General features: G+C 34.7%; 3 protein-coding genes across 4 annotated transcripts in view; 2 read left to right on the top strand and 1 right to left on the bottom strand.

The window, feature by feature from the left end:
* Nucleotides 1-1,979: 1,979 nt before the first annotated feature.
* Nucleotides 1,980-3,534, bottom strand: LOC108969694 (enoyl-CoA hydratase domain-containing protein 3, mitochondrial). The gene is made up of 6 exons (XM_018934573.1): nt 3,424-3,534; nt 3,106-3,366; nt 2,846-3,030; nt 2,634-2,758; nt 2,411-2,574; nt 1,980-2,349 (listed from the first exon to the last, which is right to left on the bottom strand). Exons 1-6 carry the CDS (start codon nt 3,454-3,456, stop codon nt 2,260-2,262), a joined length of 858 nt encoding a protein of 285 aa, XP_018790118.1. The 5' UTR covers nt 3,457-3,534; the 3' UTR covers nt 1,980-2,259.
* Nucleotides 3,535-4,274: 740 nt separating this feature from the next.
* Nucleotides 4,275-8,912, top strand: LOC108969703 (sphingosine-1-phosphate lyase). 2 transcript variants are annotated; one of them, XM_018934598.1, is made up of 9 exons: nt 4,275-4,472; nt 4,819-4,927; nt 4,994-5,205; nt 7,050-7,474; nt 7,542-7,778; nt 7,851-8,060; nt 8,120-8,358; nt 8,414-8,560; nt 8,628-8,912. In XM_018934598.1, the coding sequence occupies exons 3-9, from the start codon at nt 5,061-5,063 to the stop codon at nt 8,851-8,853; spliced, it is 1,629 nt and encodes a 542-aa protein (XP_018790143.1). In that variant the 5' UTR covers nt 4,275-4,472; nt 4,819-4,927; nt 4,994-5,060; the 3' UTR covers nt 8,854-8,912. The 2 variants fall into 2 exon arrangements, with proteins under 2 accessions (XP_018790143.1, XP_018790142.1); XM_018934597.1 differs by having other exon boundaries at nt 4,819-5,205.
* An 8,871-nt stretch (nt 8,913-17,783) lies between these two features.
* Nucleotides 17,784-18,632, top strand: part of LOC108969697 (probable serine/threonine-protein kinase DDB_G0267686) — an 81,777-nt gene continuing 80,928 nt past the window's right edge. Inside the window, exon 1 of the mRNA XM_018934583.1 lies at nt 17,784-18,352. The gene's annotated coding sequence lies outside the window, so the exon portion shown is untranslated. The remainder of the gene's footprint in view (nt 18,353-18,632) is intronic.

Genomic DNA, 18,632 nt, shown 5'->3' with positions numbered 1-18,632 from the left:
AAAACATTCTAATATAATGGAAATTTTTGTATCAAATTTATTGATTTTATCTCTTGAAAATATTAAATGGAAAAATTGAAAATTGAGGTACATATGCGCACTAAAATTTTTTATTTTCTTTATTTATATTCTTTTATTTTTTATTTCTTATTTATTATTATATTAACTTTTTTTATCATATCATTTCTTATACTATTTTTAGTGGCAAATTAATTCCTGTGCAGCCTATAACACTTATATAACTTACATATTTCATTTTAAAGAAGTGTATTTCCATAATATGTTTGCCTCATTATTTTTAACTATTTTTAAACGCTATTTTTCTTATTAAAAACTATTTTTGTTGTATTAAAAATAAAATACTTTTAGTCTAATTAATAACTTACTAAATAATTCTCTTTGCATTCAATTCTCTAAGCACTCTAGCGCTCACTAAAACACCAAAAGCAAATTAAAGCAACATATTAAAAAACAATTGCTTAATTGCTTTTAGTGCTTAGTAAGATTTAGTTAATTAGTTTTCTATAAAAAATAAATTTGAAAATTTTAAAAGTTTATTATAAGCGATAGGCTCCACAAGCAAAACAACTACAAAACAAGCTAAGCATGCACGCACAGTTGTATGGATACACATATACATACATATGAACATAGACAGTTTATGCAGGTTTGTAATATTATTGCTTGCGTGCATGCTTAAACGTTCCTACATACATAAATTAACATCTCCTTACGGGTTAATGGTTTACATATATATTACTATTATTAATAAAAATTAATATAAAACATATATAAGTAGATTGTACGCAAGTATTCTAGTGCCAACTTACAAAAAAAAAATTATAATTTGATCCACATTTAAATTGTACTCTAATTTTAAACTAACAAACATTGCAAATGAACACACTTGAGTGTCGGTAAAAATTTGCAAAAGTGCTAATAACAATATAAAGAAAAGCTCACCATTGCCACTATCAACGAAGCACTCATTATCAGAAAATATTTTAAAATCGCAGACTCAAATTCAATCTCATTAAACACTCACTTAATAACACATATGTAAAATCAAATGATCAGAAGAACAACAAAAAATTGCATCCGAATGCCAAAATTATTGCACAACGAACCAACGCAACTACACCGAGCAACACAACTATTGAGATGTACCCTGAACAAGCTACCAAAACAAACACGCAAAAGAAAACACTAGAAGAAGAGCAGTAAAATAATTTAAAAAACAAGTTTGCAAATATTAAGCAAATAAAAAGTGCAAATATATGCATTAAATTGTTGAACAAATAACAATCATTTTGACAATGAAAAATATTAACAAATTCGTGTTAATCAAAGCAGCATAGAGAAGAAGCAGCAAGTAGGCAGTTAACATCAATTTATAATTTAAACAGTGAAAGAAAGAACACGCAAATTAGATTGATACAAAGTTAAATACAACACCAAAATACTAAAATTTTGAAAACAGTCGTTTTTACCGTGTAATGAAATTTCCTTTAATTGTACTTTTCTGAGAAAAAATAACAAAAGTGGCAATAAAGAAAGCATACGGAGAGTATTTGTGTTTCATTTCCTTTTCAAGTAATATTTAATTTAAATACTACTACAGTAAAAGCAACAGTTATTCAAGCAAGACGGCGAAAGACGGTCAAGCCGGTAGAGTTAATTTTTTGTTTACCGATTCAGGCAGGGAATAAATCTTCGTAATATCAGTTCATGGTCGAATAATATCTAGATTAATTTCAGTACCGTAGAACCGGCTGATTTGGGAATTTCGTTCTGAATATAGAAGTAAAGCTCCTACCTATCCAAGAATTTATAGTCCTACTAAACACATATTCTGCAACCCCGCACTGCATAACCTAACTGCCTTACTAGGCACCACCTGCTTTCGTACTTACAATTCACACACTGGATATACATACCATATATAGACATATTTCAAAATTAATAACACTCACTTCACAATTCAGTTCACCACAAATATTTATTACAAAAATAATTTCCAATATCATGAAAGTAAGTACTTGTACCGTTAAACCCGCTACTGTACTAAGCTGATGACAGCAGGAAATATGTATAGTTATTAACTATATACAATCTATATTTTATTAACTCTTTAAGACACAAAATAAATGCATTTGAGTTGCAAATCGAGCCACACACATCCATAAAATGCGCGATTTAACAACATTTGTTTAGGAAATCAAGGCAACCAACTTAATTTCAACAATTAATTAACACGAATCACTTCTTATTGAAATTTGGTTTGCGCTTCTCAACGAAGCTCTTTAAACCCTCTTGCGCATCTTCCATACCGATATTTTTAACCATTACCTGCAATTTAAACAAACCAATCATTATGTTAAGAAAAACGTATATATATATTAATACATACGTCTGTGCCTTGATCGTAAGCATCCTTGACACTCAAGCCCAATTGCTTATAGTAAAACTTTTTACCCATGGCTAATATAGCGCGTGGTTTCTCCTTTATCGATTGTGTTATTTTGTTAGTTTCAGCATCTAATTGTGCTTCTGGCACCACAACACTAGCTAAACCTTAATTTAGATACATTTTATTAAAACTCTAAAAACAAAAAGTATTGTGCAGCTTTTACCTGCCGTTAGCGCGTCCTGTGCGTTGATAGGGAAACCAGTAAAGAGCAAGTAAGAGGATTTCATACGTGGCATAACACGCGATATGGCAATACCCGGTGTAGTGCAGAATATACCAATGTTAACGCTGAAGTAGATCATTAAACAATTATAAAACAAACAAATAAACGTTATCTGCATTTAACACTCAAAACCACTCCTGAAGATTACATACCCTGAAGCAGCAAAACTGGCTTTATCAGATGCCACAACCATGTCACATGAAGCAGCCAACTGTAGACCTGCAGCAGTTGCCATGCCATTAACTTTCGCTATAATTGGCACGGGCGATTTATAAATGTTCAATATTATATCAACAAGTTGACTGAAGATCGCATGCCCGCCATCGCTGGATGCCGACTGTAATAAATTGATTAAGATGATAAGTCATTAACATAGCTATGTATATTAATATGTAAATATTCAAGTACATACGATTTCCTTCAAATTATGTCCTGCTGACCACACTGGACCGGTAGAACTAATTACAATACAACGCAAACTTTCGTCATGCACATCCTTTGTAATGCCGTCAAATATCGATGACATTACTTCGCAAGAAAGTGTATTGCGTGCTCTTGGATCATTCAAAACGATTTCACGAACACCATCGCTTTGTTTAATTATTGTACTTTGTTTCCGAAAGCTTCCAATTTGCATCGAAGCCGTCGCGGCTGTTGCAGCTAAATTTGAGCTCTACAAAATAATAAAAATTCTAATATATCTGTTACATACATTCTTTCATTTGCTTACCTTAGCTAACGTCGTAGAAATCACTCGCAACATTTTTGCTTAATAATGGTAAAACCGTAATCGTTGCGAATTAAATAGTCACACTGACAGCTCAATTAGAGATAAGTAAATCAGCTGTTAATGCAGTGATAACAACAAATGTTTACATACCTAGCCAAGGCCCCATAAGAAAAGTAACAAGTACTTGAAGCCAATTGATATACGTCAGGAAAATTGAAGCATACTGTTTCCCTTTTGACTGGTAATAATATATTAAATATATATATTACTAACTGCCCAACATGAAAGCAAATTTGAACTCAGAAGCCAAACTATTTGACACTCCAACTTCAAGTCAAACTAAATAATTTTGAATATACACCGTCTTACGTAAACTCGTAAACTCGTTTTGTAAACATAATATTTAAAGTGAAAATTACTTAAAAGACTCATACGTAAACATATGAACATGTACGGTTCCAGTTGTTGTTGTTGTTGTAGCGGCAGAATTATGCCGAGTTGACAGTCCTTGGCCGAATACAAATCCGGGTCCGTTCCGGTTACGTACACTCGACTGTCGTGTGAACGGGTTATGGTCATGTACAGTTCTTTGTTCCCTTCCCTTTGAATGTCCAATTCTTTCCAGAATGAATCGCAATTATAAGTTTAAAACTATGACAATTATTTGATTAATTTGAACACACATATATTTGAAATATATAGCGATTATTAAACAATTATTTAAATTATAACTTTTGCAGTCAGTTGCCAATACTAAAACTCATTCACAATAGAGATTTGGACCGCAACAATAGCAAAGTTCACTATTGTTTATATGAACAAAATAAAACAGCTGCTTCTGTTTCAAGAGATATATTTATGTTTTATTGTTTATCAATTGAGAAAAGTACTATTGAATTAGCAAAAATTTTAACAAATATGCAATTGGTATTCAATATAATTAACTATTTGAAAGCAGCATAAATAATATGTACAGTGTCTTCAAATTACATGATATTATCAAATCACCAAGTTCAAATGTACTTAATTATTAAAGTGTAGTAAATAAGGTAAACAACCAGGGCATATTAAGTGATACGGGAATGATAGTTTACTAACTAATGTTGTTCTTTTTTATATAAATATACATAGTTTTGTTAAGTTGTAAATGTTAGTATTGCAGGTCAGCGACCACTACTTGATTCATAAATCAGTATAAATACATAACCATATGTACGTGAGATAAGAGCAAATAAAAAAGCAATAAAAACAAAAGAATAATAAGACCGTCAGTATGCGCTTTTTATGAAACGCTGCTGCAATATTTGTTGCTATCAGTTAAACAAAGAAATTTTACATTAACTTTATCATTTCTGCTCTTTATTTCATGTGCTTTCTCAACAACTAAACGATTAGGAACGACGTGCTACACTATAGTATATAGCAGTGCGGCAAGCTTTCTGGTGAATTGATAGCTTCACACTTAGTTATTAACACGCTTTCAACGGGTAAAAAAGCAAGCAATATTCAACCGCCGTCACCGCGAATATATATATAAAAACGCTTAAAAAAATCCACTGTACATACATAAATTAGGAAAGTAACGAAAAGTGATAATATAAAAGTACAAATTCCAAACCCAACGATAAGTTGCAAACATGAAACCATACCAGGATTGTGGACCAATAACAAGTGGACTTAATCGGGCATTCGGCAATAAAGAACCGTGGCAAGTAGCAGCCATTACAGCGACAACAGTGCTGGGCACTGTTTGGCTATGGACATTCATCAATCAGGATGAGAGTGAGTAAACATTATATAATTTGAAAGTGTAATTCATTGTTTTTGCATTTGATCTAAAGAAACTAGCTCAATTGATAACATTTCGCAATCAAACTCATAAATTAAATCGCAATCAAGTACTAATTGATCTGCAAATGCAAAGTAATTTTTTATGCAGTTGCAAAAACTTTTCATTTACATTGTTTGCAATCTTGGACGTCATTTATTGGTATTTTATTTTTTGCCATTTCAGCCAATATAATCTAACGCGCTAGTGCAGTGCCTTCGTACTCATGCACCCTGCAAAATTATAAATTTTCCTTAATATTTATTTTAATCAGCAATCGGCATGACTTTACCACTGATAAGCCTCCATAATCGCTTAGGAAAAAAGCTTATCAATGAAAATTTGTGCGTTCGCTATTTTTTGGAAATGAACTAAATTTAAAAATAAAAAATAGATTAGCGCATTTTGAAATAACAGAAATATAAAAAAAAATGTATCATGGGTTAGTAAGTTATTTTATTTTACCATTGTGCTTGTTTATTACTATGTTCATGCTATAACTCACCAGATGATGATAATTAATTTAGTTTTTTATGCACTTTTTCAACCTTTGTACTTTGAATCCTAGCGAAAGCAACGTACCCAGCCTAAAATTAATTTAATACTCCACCTGCAACGAAGCTTCACACTTCACAAATGTATTTGCCATACATGTATAACTATTTAGTAAATCTGTAGTAATCGGTCGACGGTTTGTATCCAATCGAAAACGTTTCGCTAACTCTTTCTAGTTACATTGTTTGAAATAAATAACCTTCAAGTTAAGTTAAGGTTACTCAATAAGGAAACAATATTTTTTTTAGACAATCGTGGTAACGGAACATCAACGGCTCGACTCTTAATGTTATAAATACTTTATAGTTCCTCAGATTTTTTTCTTTCGGGGCGTGCAAAATTTCGTAGCAAAATTAATATACCTTTTTCGGCATATAGATAGATAGATAGATACATAACTGAGGAATGCACTGCGACCATAGGTCTATTGTGCCCTCTCCTAACTCACAGGGACTCGCTTAGCCCCAGMATATTGACGAAGTCCAGTATTTTGCTGGGTGCTAGCGAGGCGATGTGATCCCTATCCGGAAACATGGCTCCAAGGGCCTTCGACCTGCGCCTACAGACTGCAATGCAGTCGATTAGCAGGTGCTCCGCGGTTTCAGGGTCCCTGTCGCAAAACCGACAGTTGGCGCAAGATGATAGGAACATGTTAGTTAAGTGCCTTTTCAGCTTGCAGTGGCCGGTATAGAATGCAACCAGGATCCTGAGGTTGTTTCTTGGGAGGTTAATTAACGATTTAAATCTTTTTTGGTTATACCCCCCAACTAGCAGCTTGGCATGACGCATACCGTGCGCTCGCTGCCAATACCTTTCTTCCTTGCGGAGCAGCTACTTCACAGTGTGGGGACCCACCGCAATGAATGGTTCGGGCCCAACCATACTGGTGGAGGCTGCGGAGCRGGCTAGCTCGTCAGCCAGTTCGTTGCCGGCTATGCCMCTGTGGCCGGGCACCCAGATTAGGTGCACCCGGTTCTTTGTAGCTAGGTTGTTCAATCGTTCTCTGCACTCCTGCACCAAAAGCGATTTGATCTCGTCGGAAGAGATCGCTTTCAGTGACGCTTGACTATCGCTGAGTATCGCTATGCGCTCGTTGCGATAGTTGCGGCATATAAAAATCTCTTTATTAATTAATGCCGCATCATTCAGTATTTTCTTTTATTCGGGCGACTGCAACCTAGTAAATATTTGTTTTTCTTCCTTCGGCATAACCATTCATTTAGTCGCTTTCACTACTTTTCAGGCCTCTTCGTTCGTGGCAAACGGCAATTTTTCCACTTGGTCAAGAAACTGCCGGTCGTGCGCCGTAAAATCGACGCTGAAATCTCAAAGGCCAGGCGGGATTTTGAGAGTGAAATAAGTAAAAGCTGCAACGATCTCAGCTGGTCGCTGGAATTACCGGCTAACGGACTGAGCCGCGATGAAATTCTACAACTAGTTGATAAACACTTAAATATTGGACACTATAATTGGCGTGAGGGGCGTGTTTCGGGTGCCGTGTACGGTTTCAAAGCAGATCTAGTCGAACTGATAACCGAAGTATATGGCAAGACATCATACACGAATCCATTGCATCCCGACATCTTCCCCGGCGTATGCAAAATGGAAGCCGAAGTGGTACGCATGGCGTGTACGCTTTTTCATGGCGATGCGAATAGTTGCGGCACGGTGTGTTTTATGCAAATTGAATTTTTATCACATATATTTATCTGCTACCTTTTCCACTTCTTCGCAGATGACCACCGGCGGCACCGAATCCATATTGATGGCGTGTAAAGCATATCGTGATTATGCGCTTGAAACGCGTAATGTGCAGCGTCCGAACATGATTGTGCCGAGAACAGTGCATGCGGCGTTCGACAAGGCAGCTCAGTACTTCAAAATACATATAATTTATGTAGATGTGGATCCGAAGACGTTGGAGGTGGACGTGCAGGCAGTGAAGCGTGCAATTAACTCCAATACGGTACTGGTAATGTATCGAAACATGCGATTTTCTATTTGGAATTTAACAAAAAAAAATTTAACTGTAAATTTCCCATAGCTGGTTGGTTCAGCGCCAAATTTCCCTTACGGCACCATCGATGATATTGAAGCTATTGCTGCTTTGGGCCTCAAATACGATATACCGGTGCATGTGGATGCTTGCCTGGGCAGTTTTGTTGTTGCGTTAACCAGAGAAGCTGGCTATAAAATCAAGCCATTTGACTTTTCCATCAATGGCGTCACCAGTATTTCAGCCGATACACACAAGGTGTGCAAATCCATTTTTTGCCAACTATTGTACAGTGTTTATAATAAATTGTCATTTAGTATGGTTTTGCACCTAAAGGATCCTCCATCATACTTTACTCCGATCAGAAGTATTTGAACCATCAATTTACCGTAACCACCGATTGGCCGGGCGGCGTGTATGGCTCACCCACCGTGAATGGCTCCCGTGCAGGTGGCATTATTGCTGCTTGCTGGGCAACTATGATGAGTTTCGGCCATGAAGGCTATCTGGAGGCGACTAAACGCATTGTGGACACATCGCGCTACATAGAGGCGGCGTAGGAAATTCATTTTTATTTAAATTAAATTAAAATCTGTGAATTTGTTTTGCAGCATACGCAAAATAGATGGTGTCTTCGTTTTTGGCAAGCCCGCTACATCCGTTGTCGCTATTGGTTCTAAGGTCTTCGATATTTTCCGTCTGTCGGATGCGCTATGCAAGCTGGGTTGGAATTTGAACGCATTGCAATTTCCCTCAGGGTGTGTTGTTGTTGTTAAAAAATCAAAAGCATTCTATTTTTTCTACTAATTTTCGTTTTCCCCTTAGTATACACATATGCGTTACGGACATGCACACTCAACCAGGCGTTGCCGACAAGTTCATAGCTGACTTCAAAGCAAGTGTCGCTGAAATCATGAAGGATCCCGGCCAACCCGTCGAGGGTAAAATGGCAATTTATGGCATGGCCCAGTCTATACCTGATCGCTCGGTGGTGGGCGATGTGACGCGTGCTTTCCTCAACAGCATGTACTTCACGCCTGCCAAAAATTGAGTGGTGCACCGTTGAAGAGTGCATAAGCATTGGTTGTTTAATAGAAGAATGCTTTAAAATTGTGTGTCAAATTAACAACAAGTGTAGTGTTTGTTGACGTTCTTTATTTGGAAATGTTACCTGTTTGCGTTAAGTAGCTTATGCAATACCGTGGATATGCAGAAATTATTATTAAAAAAAATTTAGTTTTTGATGAGTATATCAAAAAATTATTGTCGTAAGTTAAAAGTTTTGCAGATTATTGATAAAGAGATTCAATTTATTTTTTATTTAGTTGCATACAATTAATTTTAAATGCAAAGTACTTAGTATTCTATATCAATTTATATTTTGCATTGTTTTTTTTTTTTTTTTTTTTTTTTTTTTTTTTTTTTTTTTTTTTTTTTTTTTTTTTTTTTTTGTTTTTTGCTTCACAATTATTTCATTTAAGCATTATATGTATAGTGTGTATACACTTGTTGCAACAGTGTTCACTTGGTTTCATATAAAGTCACAAATTATTTTTACACATGTTTATACGACCATTATTGTTGATGCATAACGAAATAATATTGTTTAACAAAACCAGTAGCATTTAAAATTTTTTTTACGAAAAAAAAAATCAAAATTATATTACTGAATGTACACATGACTTAATAAAAGTTACTGTGAGTTATATCACGAAAAAAAAAAAATAATTAATATAATAATTACGTTCAATAAAGAAGTATGTAAAATAAAAAGTATGTAAAATAAAATAAAAAAAAAATTATGAATAAAATAAAAAAAATAAATCAAATAAAAATAAAAAATATAAATAAAAGCATGGTTATTAATTAAAATTAAGTTGTTCCAATTTAAATATTTGTTTACTCACACCACACATGCGTACATATTTTTATACATAAAACTGCCGCCTGCAATGAGATCAGAGAGAGCTAAAAAATTTGTAAAAATCGTTTCAATTAGGGGACCACTAAAATTGTTTACGAACATGTATTAGCTTACCTTGAAATACAACAGCATAGATTTTTACATTTTAAAGATATCGATTAGTGTAATGCAAGTGGGCGATAGCATTTAACCTTTTCAGCACCAATGATGCTCAAAAGTAATTTCTCTATTTATCGTCATTTAAAAAGTCAAATACACAAAAATCTAATCTAAATCTATCGCAAAAGTGCTCATTGGCGACCAGAAATTGCGGCAAGTGGAAGTGAAAATTTGAACATGTGTGAAAGTGACGCCCAACTTCTGAATAACGTAATCACAGGTGACGAGTCATGGATCTTTGAGTATTATCCAGCCAGAGGCAATCTTCCGAGTGGCATACGCTGGCGTCTCCCCGCATGCACCTCGGCTCACAACGCTTTTCCGGAGAATACCTTCCATGACGTATTCAATGCTCGGAAATCGCACTGGTAACGCTGCATCGACGCAAAAGGAGCCTATTTTGAAAGTTTACAAAGAATTGTAACGATTGGTTCAATAAATTTTTTTAAAACGACTCAGCTCTATTACTTTCCGGAAACCCCTGTAAATAACAGTTTTGTTCTGACCAAACAAGTTATGCCTTATTAGAAGATAAGCGTGGCGGAGTTGGGGCAGTTTTCAAGAAAATAATTAAAATATTAAAAAAAATAAATATCAATAAAATAATTACTCCGTTTTACGAACAAATAGTGAAAGAAAAAAACCAAGTGAAAAAATTTAAAAATATTTTTATATGACTCCCTAGCACGCAATCATAAATAACATGCAAAATATTTAATTATAAATAAATTTTTATTTTGTCACCGTTAAAGTAATCGCCACCATATTGAAAAAAAAATGAGAATCACCTTAAACTTTGAGCAGCTTTGGCGTGGTTTTTTCGTTTCGGCTCGTTCTCTCCCTCCATTTCGATGATCGTTGACTTCTTTACATGTCAAACTCATAAATCTATGTCTCATCGGCAGTTATAATGCTCTGAATGAATATGTGATCGAAATTCAGAGAGACATTTAGGGCACTCTTTTTGAAAAAAATCCAGTTTTATCGAGACAAGTTAAGCAAGAATATCTCAAAATATCCACTAAAATCATTCGAACGGACTCGTGAGCCCTCTTACCACTTCTCTAACACTTGCCAGACGATCTTCAACCACCGTATCCTTCACTTTTTTAATATTTCCATCAGTTGAAGAGGCCGAAGGTCATCCAGAACAAGGCATGTCTTCAACCATCTCTCGACAAATTCTTTTTTTGGAACTGCGATAGATTTAGTAAAATGAGCACAGACCGTGTGAGTTGGAGCTGTAAAATAAATGTTGAAAAATGTACCAAAAATAAAATTATAGTCTACAGTTACACATTTTTCAAATCAAGTACAAAATTATAAGATTTAAACCAATCCAATGTTTCAATAGAATTTTGGTGATGCAGTAATCAAACTGATTATGGAACAGACGCCCTCCAAGAGTTCGGATTGAACTCAACTGTATAAATGAAAAGATTCATCGATTTCTTCGAGTTTTGTTGTACTTAGAATGGCGTGGTAACAAGAACTCAATCGCAGTAAATTGAGAGGTGTGCAAACACTGAACTTGCCCTTCATATGGACCCGGCATTTCATCGCAAGCATGTGTCACTTATAAAATTCTCGATGGACATAGCAATTGAGCCTGTAAGCGTTGTGCACTCGCCGTATTCTGTGGATCTGTTCCCAAATTTTTTAAACTATTACTTTAAACTAAGAGAATACTCGCTAGAAAGAAATTTTCTGATAAAATATCGAGAATCGCTGAGACTTATTAAAAAAGGAAAATCTTACCACAAAAAGGAAATCGAAAAGTCGATTATCTAGAGCCTGTTTAGTTGGCAAAGCGCAAGTTAGTTGTCAAAATCAAAACTCATCTAACTGGAATACTTGGAAATGTGCTCTTTTGGCGGGATCGGATCATAGGGAGAGATGTGTTAGATGCGTGGGACTCATTGGAAAAGCAAGGAGATATTCAGTTTAAGGCACTACTGCACGCAGGACATTTATCTGGCAATTGGGGGTCGATTCTATATGGCTTAACCTATTGCAGTAAGTTTCGTAAGGGACCCTCCAGATTCGCGAGGCAACTCAAGCTCTTCGTCTGCAATGGGTGGAGGCTTGACTCCAAATAACCTATTCACTGTGAGGTAGTCGGATTGGTTGTTAATAGCTTTGAAGTTAGTTTGGTCCGTAGTCTGTTCAACGTTATCGACATAATCAAGGAATGAACTGTCAATACTCCTAACAGAAGCTCCTTTAAGAGCAATATATTGTGTTCTCTAATCGAAAACATGCAGATCTCACTACTCGGATGTTCGATGGGAAACATTAAGAGGCATCGTGGTATTGTACGGAGTACAGTGTTCTCCTGCGCCTGAAATTCCTTTATCTGTGTATCAATCCACGCAACTATATATGTACATATATAATTGAGACCTGTTGGATGATTGCCTTGAAGCTTCCGAAGTACCAATGGTTACAGGTGCTTACAGAAAAGGAAAACGACGATAACATTTTTGATTTGTTGCATTGTACAAACAAATCCAGTTGAGATAAGAAGTTTGATAAACTTAGCTCATAGAAACTCTATGCTTTTTGGGAATCAAGACGCTTGTTGGGTCATATGAATATGGTTCCAAAATTGTAGGGTCTGTGTAATGAAAACATATCCTACTTCAAACATCTTATGTAGAATATAACTTCTGGGGAATATCTGGCATTTGCCTATTTATAACAACTTGAAAAACAAAGAATATGATTCTATCAAATAAAATTCAAATAAAATGAAGTGCTTTACAAAACGCCGAAATCAAAGACTCAACAGTAAATGGCAATGAAATACACAAGTGTACATACACATACATGTATATGTGGATATAAATTTACATATGTGTATATGGGTGATTGTCATAGCTGCATCGCTATAGATGCATGACATAAAACATCCGAATATGGCAACCGGCAACATAAAGAATAAAACACCCACACAGACCAAAATTTGACATGAAGCACTGGCGCATAGCACAGCAGACATAGCAACGCCAAAAACTCAGCAAAATGTCACACTACAAAAAGAATAAAAAGCCATGCAACAACGAAGATGGAGACTAAAAAATGATGGAGGAATGGATGCCATCTGTTGACAGCTCGAAATGCTTTCCAAAAATTCAGAAAATTGATAAATATCATGAAATTAGAAAATAAAATTATTCAATTTAGATTTACATAAATATAATAAATATAATATACATATGGATATGTATGTAACTACCTACAAATGCACATATGTATATGGAAAAATACAAGTTTCAGTTATTATGAGATGCATATAGAAATACACAGTCTAACCTCAAGGACTCGCTCCGGAAGGCCTGTCGTTGAAAATTGCGATAAAATCGCTGAATTGGTCGAAAGAGAGCGGCATAGTAGCAGCCGTAGCATCGGTCAAGAGCTGGGCATGAGTTTTATTTTTTTTTTTTTTATGAACAATTGAAAATTCAATAAAAATACCGCAAAAATACCGCAAGACTTTTTTATATATGATGTTACAAGGAAGCTGATGTATGCTCCTTATCAGTTCTTCGCCGCCGTGTTTTAATAGTTTGGCCGGTAATCCGTCTACCCCGCTGCCTTATTGTTTTTCAGATGGGTGATTGCTATCTGCTCCATAGTCATTTATTAGGGAATCGGTTTCGTCATGTCCTGATGTTATGCTTTCACTGCCATTCAGATGGCTGAAGAAGTGTTCCCTCCATAATTTTAGTATGCTCAGGGCTTCGGTTGCTGGAACATCCTGGGGGTATGCTCCGATCTTCTGTTAGTTGCCGCATCTATTCGTAGAATTTGTGGACGCAAATCAGCGATATGTTGAAGAACTTCGTTTTAATGCGGATTGTGGCAAGACGTTCATCTACCGTGGTGAATGACAATACTCGGCGACAGAGTCTCTCTCCCACCACGAATCCCACACCAAATTTGCGCTCCTTTATATAGCCAATGTAGTAAATGCCATAAGCAGTGCCACCTTCTCATTTATAGGACCGGACATTTAATACCAGAAAACATAATATTTTCAAATTTCAGAGAGCCAAAATTTGAAATTTTGATGTCATTTAAAAAATTATATATTTTACATACATACCTATATCATATTGTAGAAATTATTTTAAGAAGAAGCTGAAAAGTGAATTTGAAATTATTTGGATTTAAGCTATTTTTAACAAATAGTAAAATAGCTTTAATTATTATTATTTCCCTATTACTGTTATTCAAAAATTTCTGAAGTTGTAAAATTTTATTTTTTTATTGCGTTAAAAACAATTATCATTGTTTCTAATAATAAAAATCCAAATGGTTAAGTATTTATGAAAAAATATATATAATTATAAATAAATTAACATTTTACCATATTTTTTATTTAAAAAATCACTAAATATTAAAGTTACACATATAAGACTAACAAGTAAGGCTAAGTTCGATTGCCACCGAGGTATCTTACATACAAAAAGCAAAGTCAGCCGAATGTTCGAAAATCCTGGTATTAGTTATATGAGATCTATGTTAAGTTTTGCGCCAACTGTATCTATTTTAGGCACAAAGATTTCTAATATTTTCGGTCAAGAGTCAACAATAGATACTGGAGTCCACATTTTCGGTATTTTGGGACTTGAATAGTTTTTCTTAAATTTGGAAAATTTATGATCATAAGGTGACAAACTTTGAAAGAATTATGAGTGCAAATTCTTATCCCGTTATAGTATTAATTACTTTTTAAATTAAAGAATAAAATAGAATTTAAAACTGTGTTATATGGGAAGTAGGCGTGCTTGTAGTCCAATTTCGTCCATTTTCATAGAAAAATGTAATTCCTCCAAAAAGTGGGTGATGCCACACCTACCTTCCAATTTCTACCCTGGCTCCCATAAAACCTTCTCATACCACCACCGGAAGTGATTTTTAACGTCTCTGGCATATTTAGTTGTTGATTTATCGCGCTCTTATTAGATTTCACGGTACCGTTTTATGAGGAGTGAGCGGGGTTATCATCCGATTTCATTCATTTTCACACTGTCGGTAATTCTTATCGGGGATAAAGGGATGTTCAACTAATTTCAGTGTGAGAACGCCTCAAAATAAGCGTTTTAGATCGGACAAAAAAATGGTTTTTGGATATTTAATTAAAACACCTATCATTTATTCCAATTAGAAATTTTATATTAGACTTCTAATATACCACGAAACTTTTTAAATAATTTTTTATGATTTTATGGTATATGAAAACAACTGACTTTTGAACTTTCAATACTTAATAAGATGAATTAAGCCTGTTAGTTCTCAATTAATAAATGCATCTATTCATTGGTAATGGAAAAGTAATTCTACTACTAATGGAAAAGTAATTCTACAATTTGCATCAAATTGCAAAACGTTTCATGAAATATATTTAAATTTCCCATTCCTTTTATTGTCATTGTTTTACTTCTTTTATTAGCTGTCTTGAAAGGCGGCAACAAATCCCTCCGTTCACATAAATTTTTGGGTTAAGTTCCATTTTGGCCGTTCGAGTAATTCATACCAGATCCAACTGTCAAAATTTGGTAGGTTCTCACATTTTAAATGACAGGTGAGTTGGGCATCTCTTTATCTCTGGTTCTTATAATTGATCTAGCTTAGGAGATACTTATTTACATTAAACTATTTCAAAATTTTTTCAACAGGTGTCCCTTGATACTAAAATCCCTTGTGCAAAATTCAAATTTTATATTGGAATTTAGTGTTCACATATGAATACATCCTTCTACGATTCTCGTGAATGTTCAAGTGAGGTGGTTGTGTTTTTGGTGCGGTTATAGGGTTTTTCCTAAAATTCCTAGATTTTCACACCAATTGTCATAGATTTCTTTGCTGAGGCTTTTCGAAAGCTAACACTAAATCTGCAAGATAAGATAAATACAATTTGTATTTTTTAATAAAAAAAAATGTAAACAGTGGCGACAACCGTTTATACTACTTATTTCGGAAAAGAGTCAAATATTCTTTGGAAAACGCTACTATTCAAGCGAGTGAGAGTAGTAAAACATATTTTTTCATATCACTATTGTCATTTCTGATTTAAGTCGCTAAAATATCATATTTTGCAATGGGTAAGCAAACATCTTTTAAAACGCGAAAAATCATATTAGATTTGCATGAAAAGGTAAATCTTTTGCGCGAAATCGGACAAATAGTTGGAGGACACCATTGGACAATAAAAAAAAAATTAGTGATAAACACGTTAAATATCCGACTATTGAAAATTTACCACGGCCGGGCTCACGAAAGCGCCTTACAGACAGTGAAGCGCGATCAATAGTACGGTAAGTCAAGTCAAATCCAGTTGCAAGTGCTGTTCAAATATCAAAAGATATAGCGGAGACATCGGGTAATACCGGTGCCCGTACAATAAGAAGAACATTGCACAAAAGCGATTTGCATGGACGAGCACCACGAAAAAAAACCCCCTAAGATTTGGCGATCAAAAAATAAAGCCTTTAATGATAAGTGTGTTACCATTGCTGTTATTTAAACATTTTAAAAAATTACGCCGCTCCAAGTGCTGCAAAATTAGGACTAACAGAAAATTGGATCTTTCATCAAGACAGTGTTATATCGAATATTTATTATACCCTGAACAGGCTATATTAAGTTTGTCACGAAGTTTGTGACACTCAGAAGGAAGCGTCGGAGACCCTATAAAGTATATATCATATATAAATGATCAGTATGTTGAGTTGAGTCGATTTATCCATGTCCGTTTGTCTGTCTGTATATATACGAACTAGTCCCTTAGTTTTTAAGATATCGTTTTGAAATTTTGCAAACATCACTTTCTCTTCAAGAAGCTGCTCATTTGTCGGAACTGCCGATATTGGACCACTATAGCATATAGCTGCCATACAAATCGAACGATCGGAATCAATGGCTTGTATGGAAAACTTTCGCATTTGACGTGGTATTTTCACGAAATTTGACATGGATTACTCCGAAAAAATTGTTCAGATCGGATTACTTAGTATATAGCTTCCATATAAACTGAACACATAGTTACTAAAAGAAATGCGCCTGTGAAGGATATATTAGTTTCGATGCAGCCGAAGTTAATGTTTTTTCTTGTTTCATTTATTTTCATTTTAAAGAAGCAATGTAGAAAAATTACGTTATTATTACTAGTATTTAGTTAATATACGCTTGAAATGTCAAAATATTTTTTCTAAATTAAAAAAACTCTCAATTTTTACAACGTACTTATTGTTCTCTTTTCAAAACTTGTTTCAGGCGATTTAGTCATCAAATTTTAAAGAGCAGTTATTTAAGCAGGTGAGCAAATGAGTAAAAGTGTTCTACTACAGATTTACTCAATCACTGAGCGACAACTCATAGTGAGCAAGCAAACTGTCTAGTAACTGCTGAGCGCAAACAATATAAACAAACTGAAATTTGAGTTACCAACTTTTGTTGTGACATCATAGCCAATGTGAAAACTCACCGATTTAGTTAAACGTGTTATTATAACCAATTGTCACTCGTGTCAAACCGCACAGCTGATAATAGGTGAATGCATAGAAGAAAGCTACAATTAATCAGCAACAACTTACAAATATGTACAATAAACCGCACATATTTAAAGAACTCATAAATAGTGTTAGCCAACTTTATTGAGTCACTACTCGCAGCGCTTACCTCAGTCAACACCTCAGTTCATACCTCAGCTCACACCACATTGCTCCCGGACAAGAAACTCAAAGCTCATACGCGCTCTACCACTCCGTACCGCTCCGTGTTGTTATCCACTTGCTTTTGACCAAAGCAAAAGAAGCAAAAAACAACAATATAGTCAACTAAGCAACCGCACGTCGGGGTCTGACTCCAGCAGCGGCAAATCGCAAACGTTCCATAATGTCGCCACTTCAAATGTGAAGTGACGTTCGCAGCGAATGGTTGGTTGGCTTGTTATTAGTTCATGTCCCAAAAAAAAAAAACCAAAACACAAGTGCAGTGTAGAGAATTCAAGCTAAAAGTGTGAAAACAAGAAAGAATAAGTTAAAATAACTTAAACATTCGCTGCGTTTTTTATAATTTTTGGTTTTGCTGCATTGATATTCTGGGAACCAAAACGCGGGCGTGTGACTCCAATAAACACTCATATTTGTGGTTGTCACTGGCTCTGTGGTGTTTCGACACGCGCAGGAAGCGAAGAAAAACTGAAGTGCAGTGATTTTTGAAACGAATTTGGAAAATATTTGAAAGTTTTACACATAAGTACTATACAAAAGAGATTCGTGGTAGTGTTTTAGTGCTGACAGTGTCTCCGCAGTACGCAAAGTTTGCCTAAGCAAATCGGGCTGTCTTGTGAGTGACACTTATAATACATAATATACGCGTACACTGCAGTATTTCTATGGTGATAATGCAAGACAGTGTGAAATAGCCGTTAATTTCCGGATACAATTTTATTGAAAAGGTGATTTTTAATTTTCAATACATTTTTGTGATTAATGAAATGTGAGAACATATGGAGAATACGCTGTAACAAGTAGACAAATATAAAAAATTATGATATTATTTGTGGTATTGACATAAATACGTATTTACACACATACACGCACAAGTAGTTCATTTTATATGCAAGTTGGAAAATAAATATCTGATATCGACAGCTGTTTTTAAATGTATAGATTTTCCTTGGTTCTGTGGTTGATGTTTTCGTAACAAGGAAAAAAATAAATTAAATTAAATAAAAA

This window comes from Bactrocera latifrons, unplaced genomic scaffold, assembly GCF_001853355.1.
Source record: "Bactrocera latifrons isolate USDA-ARS-PBARC rearing strain unplaced genomic scaffold, ASM185335v1 scaffold_261, whole genome shotgun sequence".
Lineage (NCBI taxonomy): Eukaryota > Metazoa > Arthropoda > Insecta > Diptera > Tephritidae > Bactrocera > Bactrocera latifrons.
The sequence above is the reverse complement of the archived record's forward strand: the minus strand, read 5'-3'. Positions and strand labels throughout refer to the sequence as shown.

Bases quoted from the DNA above. Each gene is read 5' to 3' on its own strand.
- LOC108969694 (XM_018934573.1), bottom strand. From the start codon at position 3,456: ATGTTGCGAGTGATTTCTACGACGTTAGCTAAG. The intron at 3,031-3,105 runs GTATGTACTTGA...AATTTATTACAG, and splicing joins GACATAATTTGAAGGAAATC to TCGGCATCCAGCGATGGCGG. The intron at 2,350-2,410 runs GTATGTATTAAT...TTTAAATTGCAG, and splicing joins CTTACGATCAAGGCACAGAC to GTAATGGTTAAAAATATCGG.
- LOC108969703 (XM_018934598.1), top strand. From the start codon at position 5,061: ATGAAACCATACCAGGATTGTGGACCAATAACAAGTGGACTTAATCGG. The intron at 7,779-7,850 runs GTAATGTATCGA...AATTTCCCATAG, and splicing joins TTAACTCCAATACGGTACTG to CTGGTTGGTTCAGCGCCAAA. The intron at 8,561-8,627 runs GTGTGTTGTTGT...TTTTCCCCTTAG, and splicing joins GCATTGCAATTTCCCTCAGG to TATACACATATGCGTTACGG.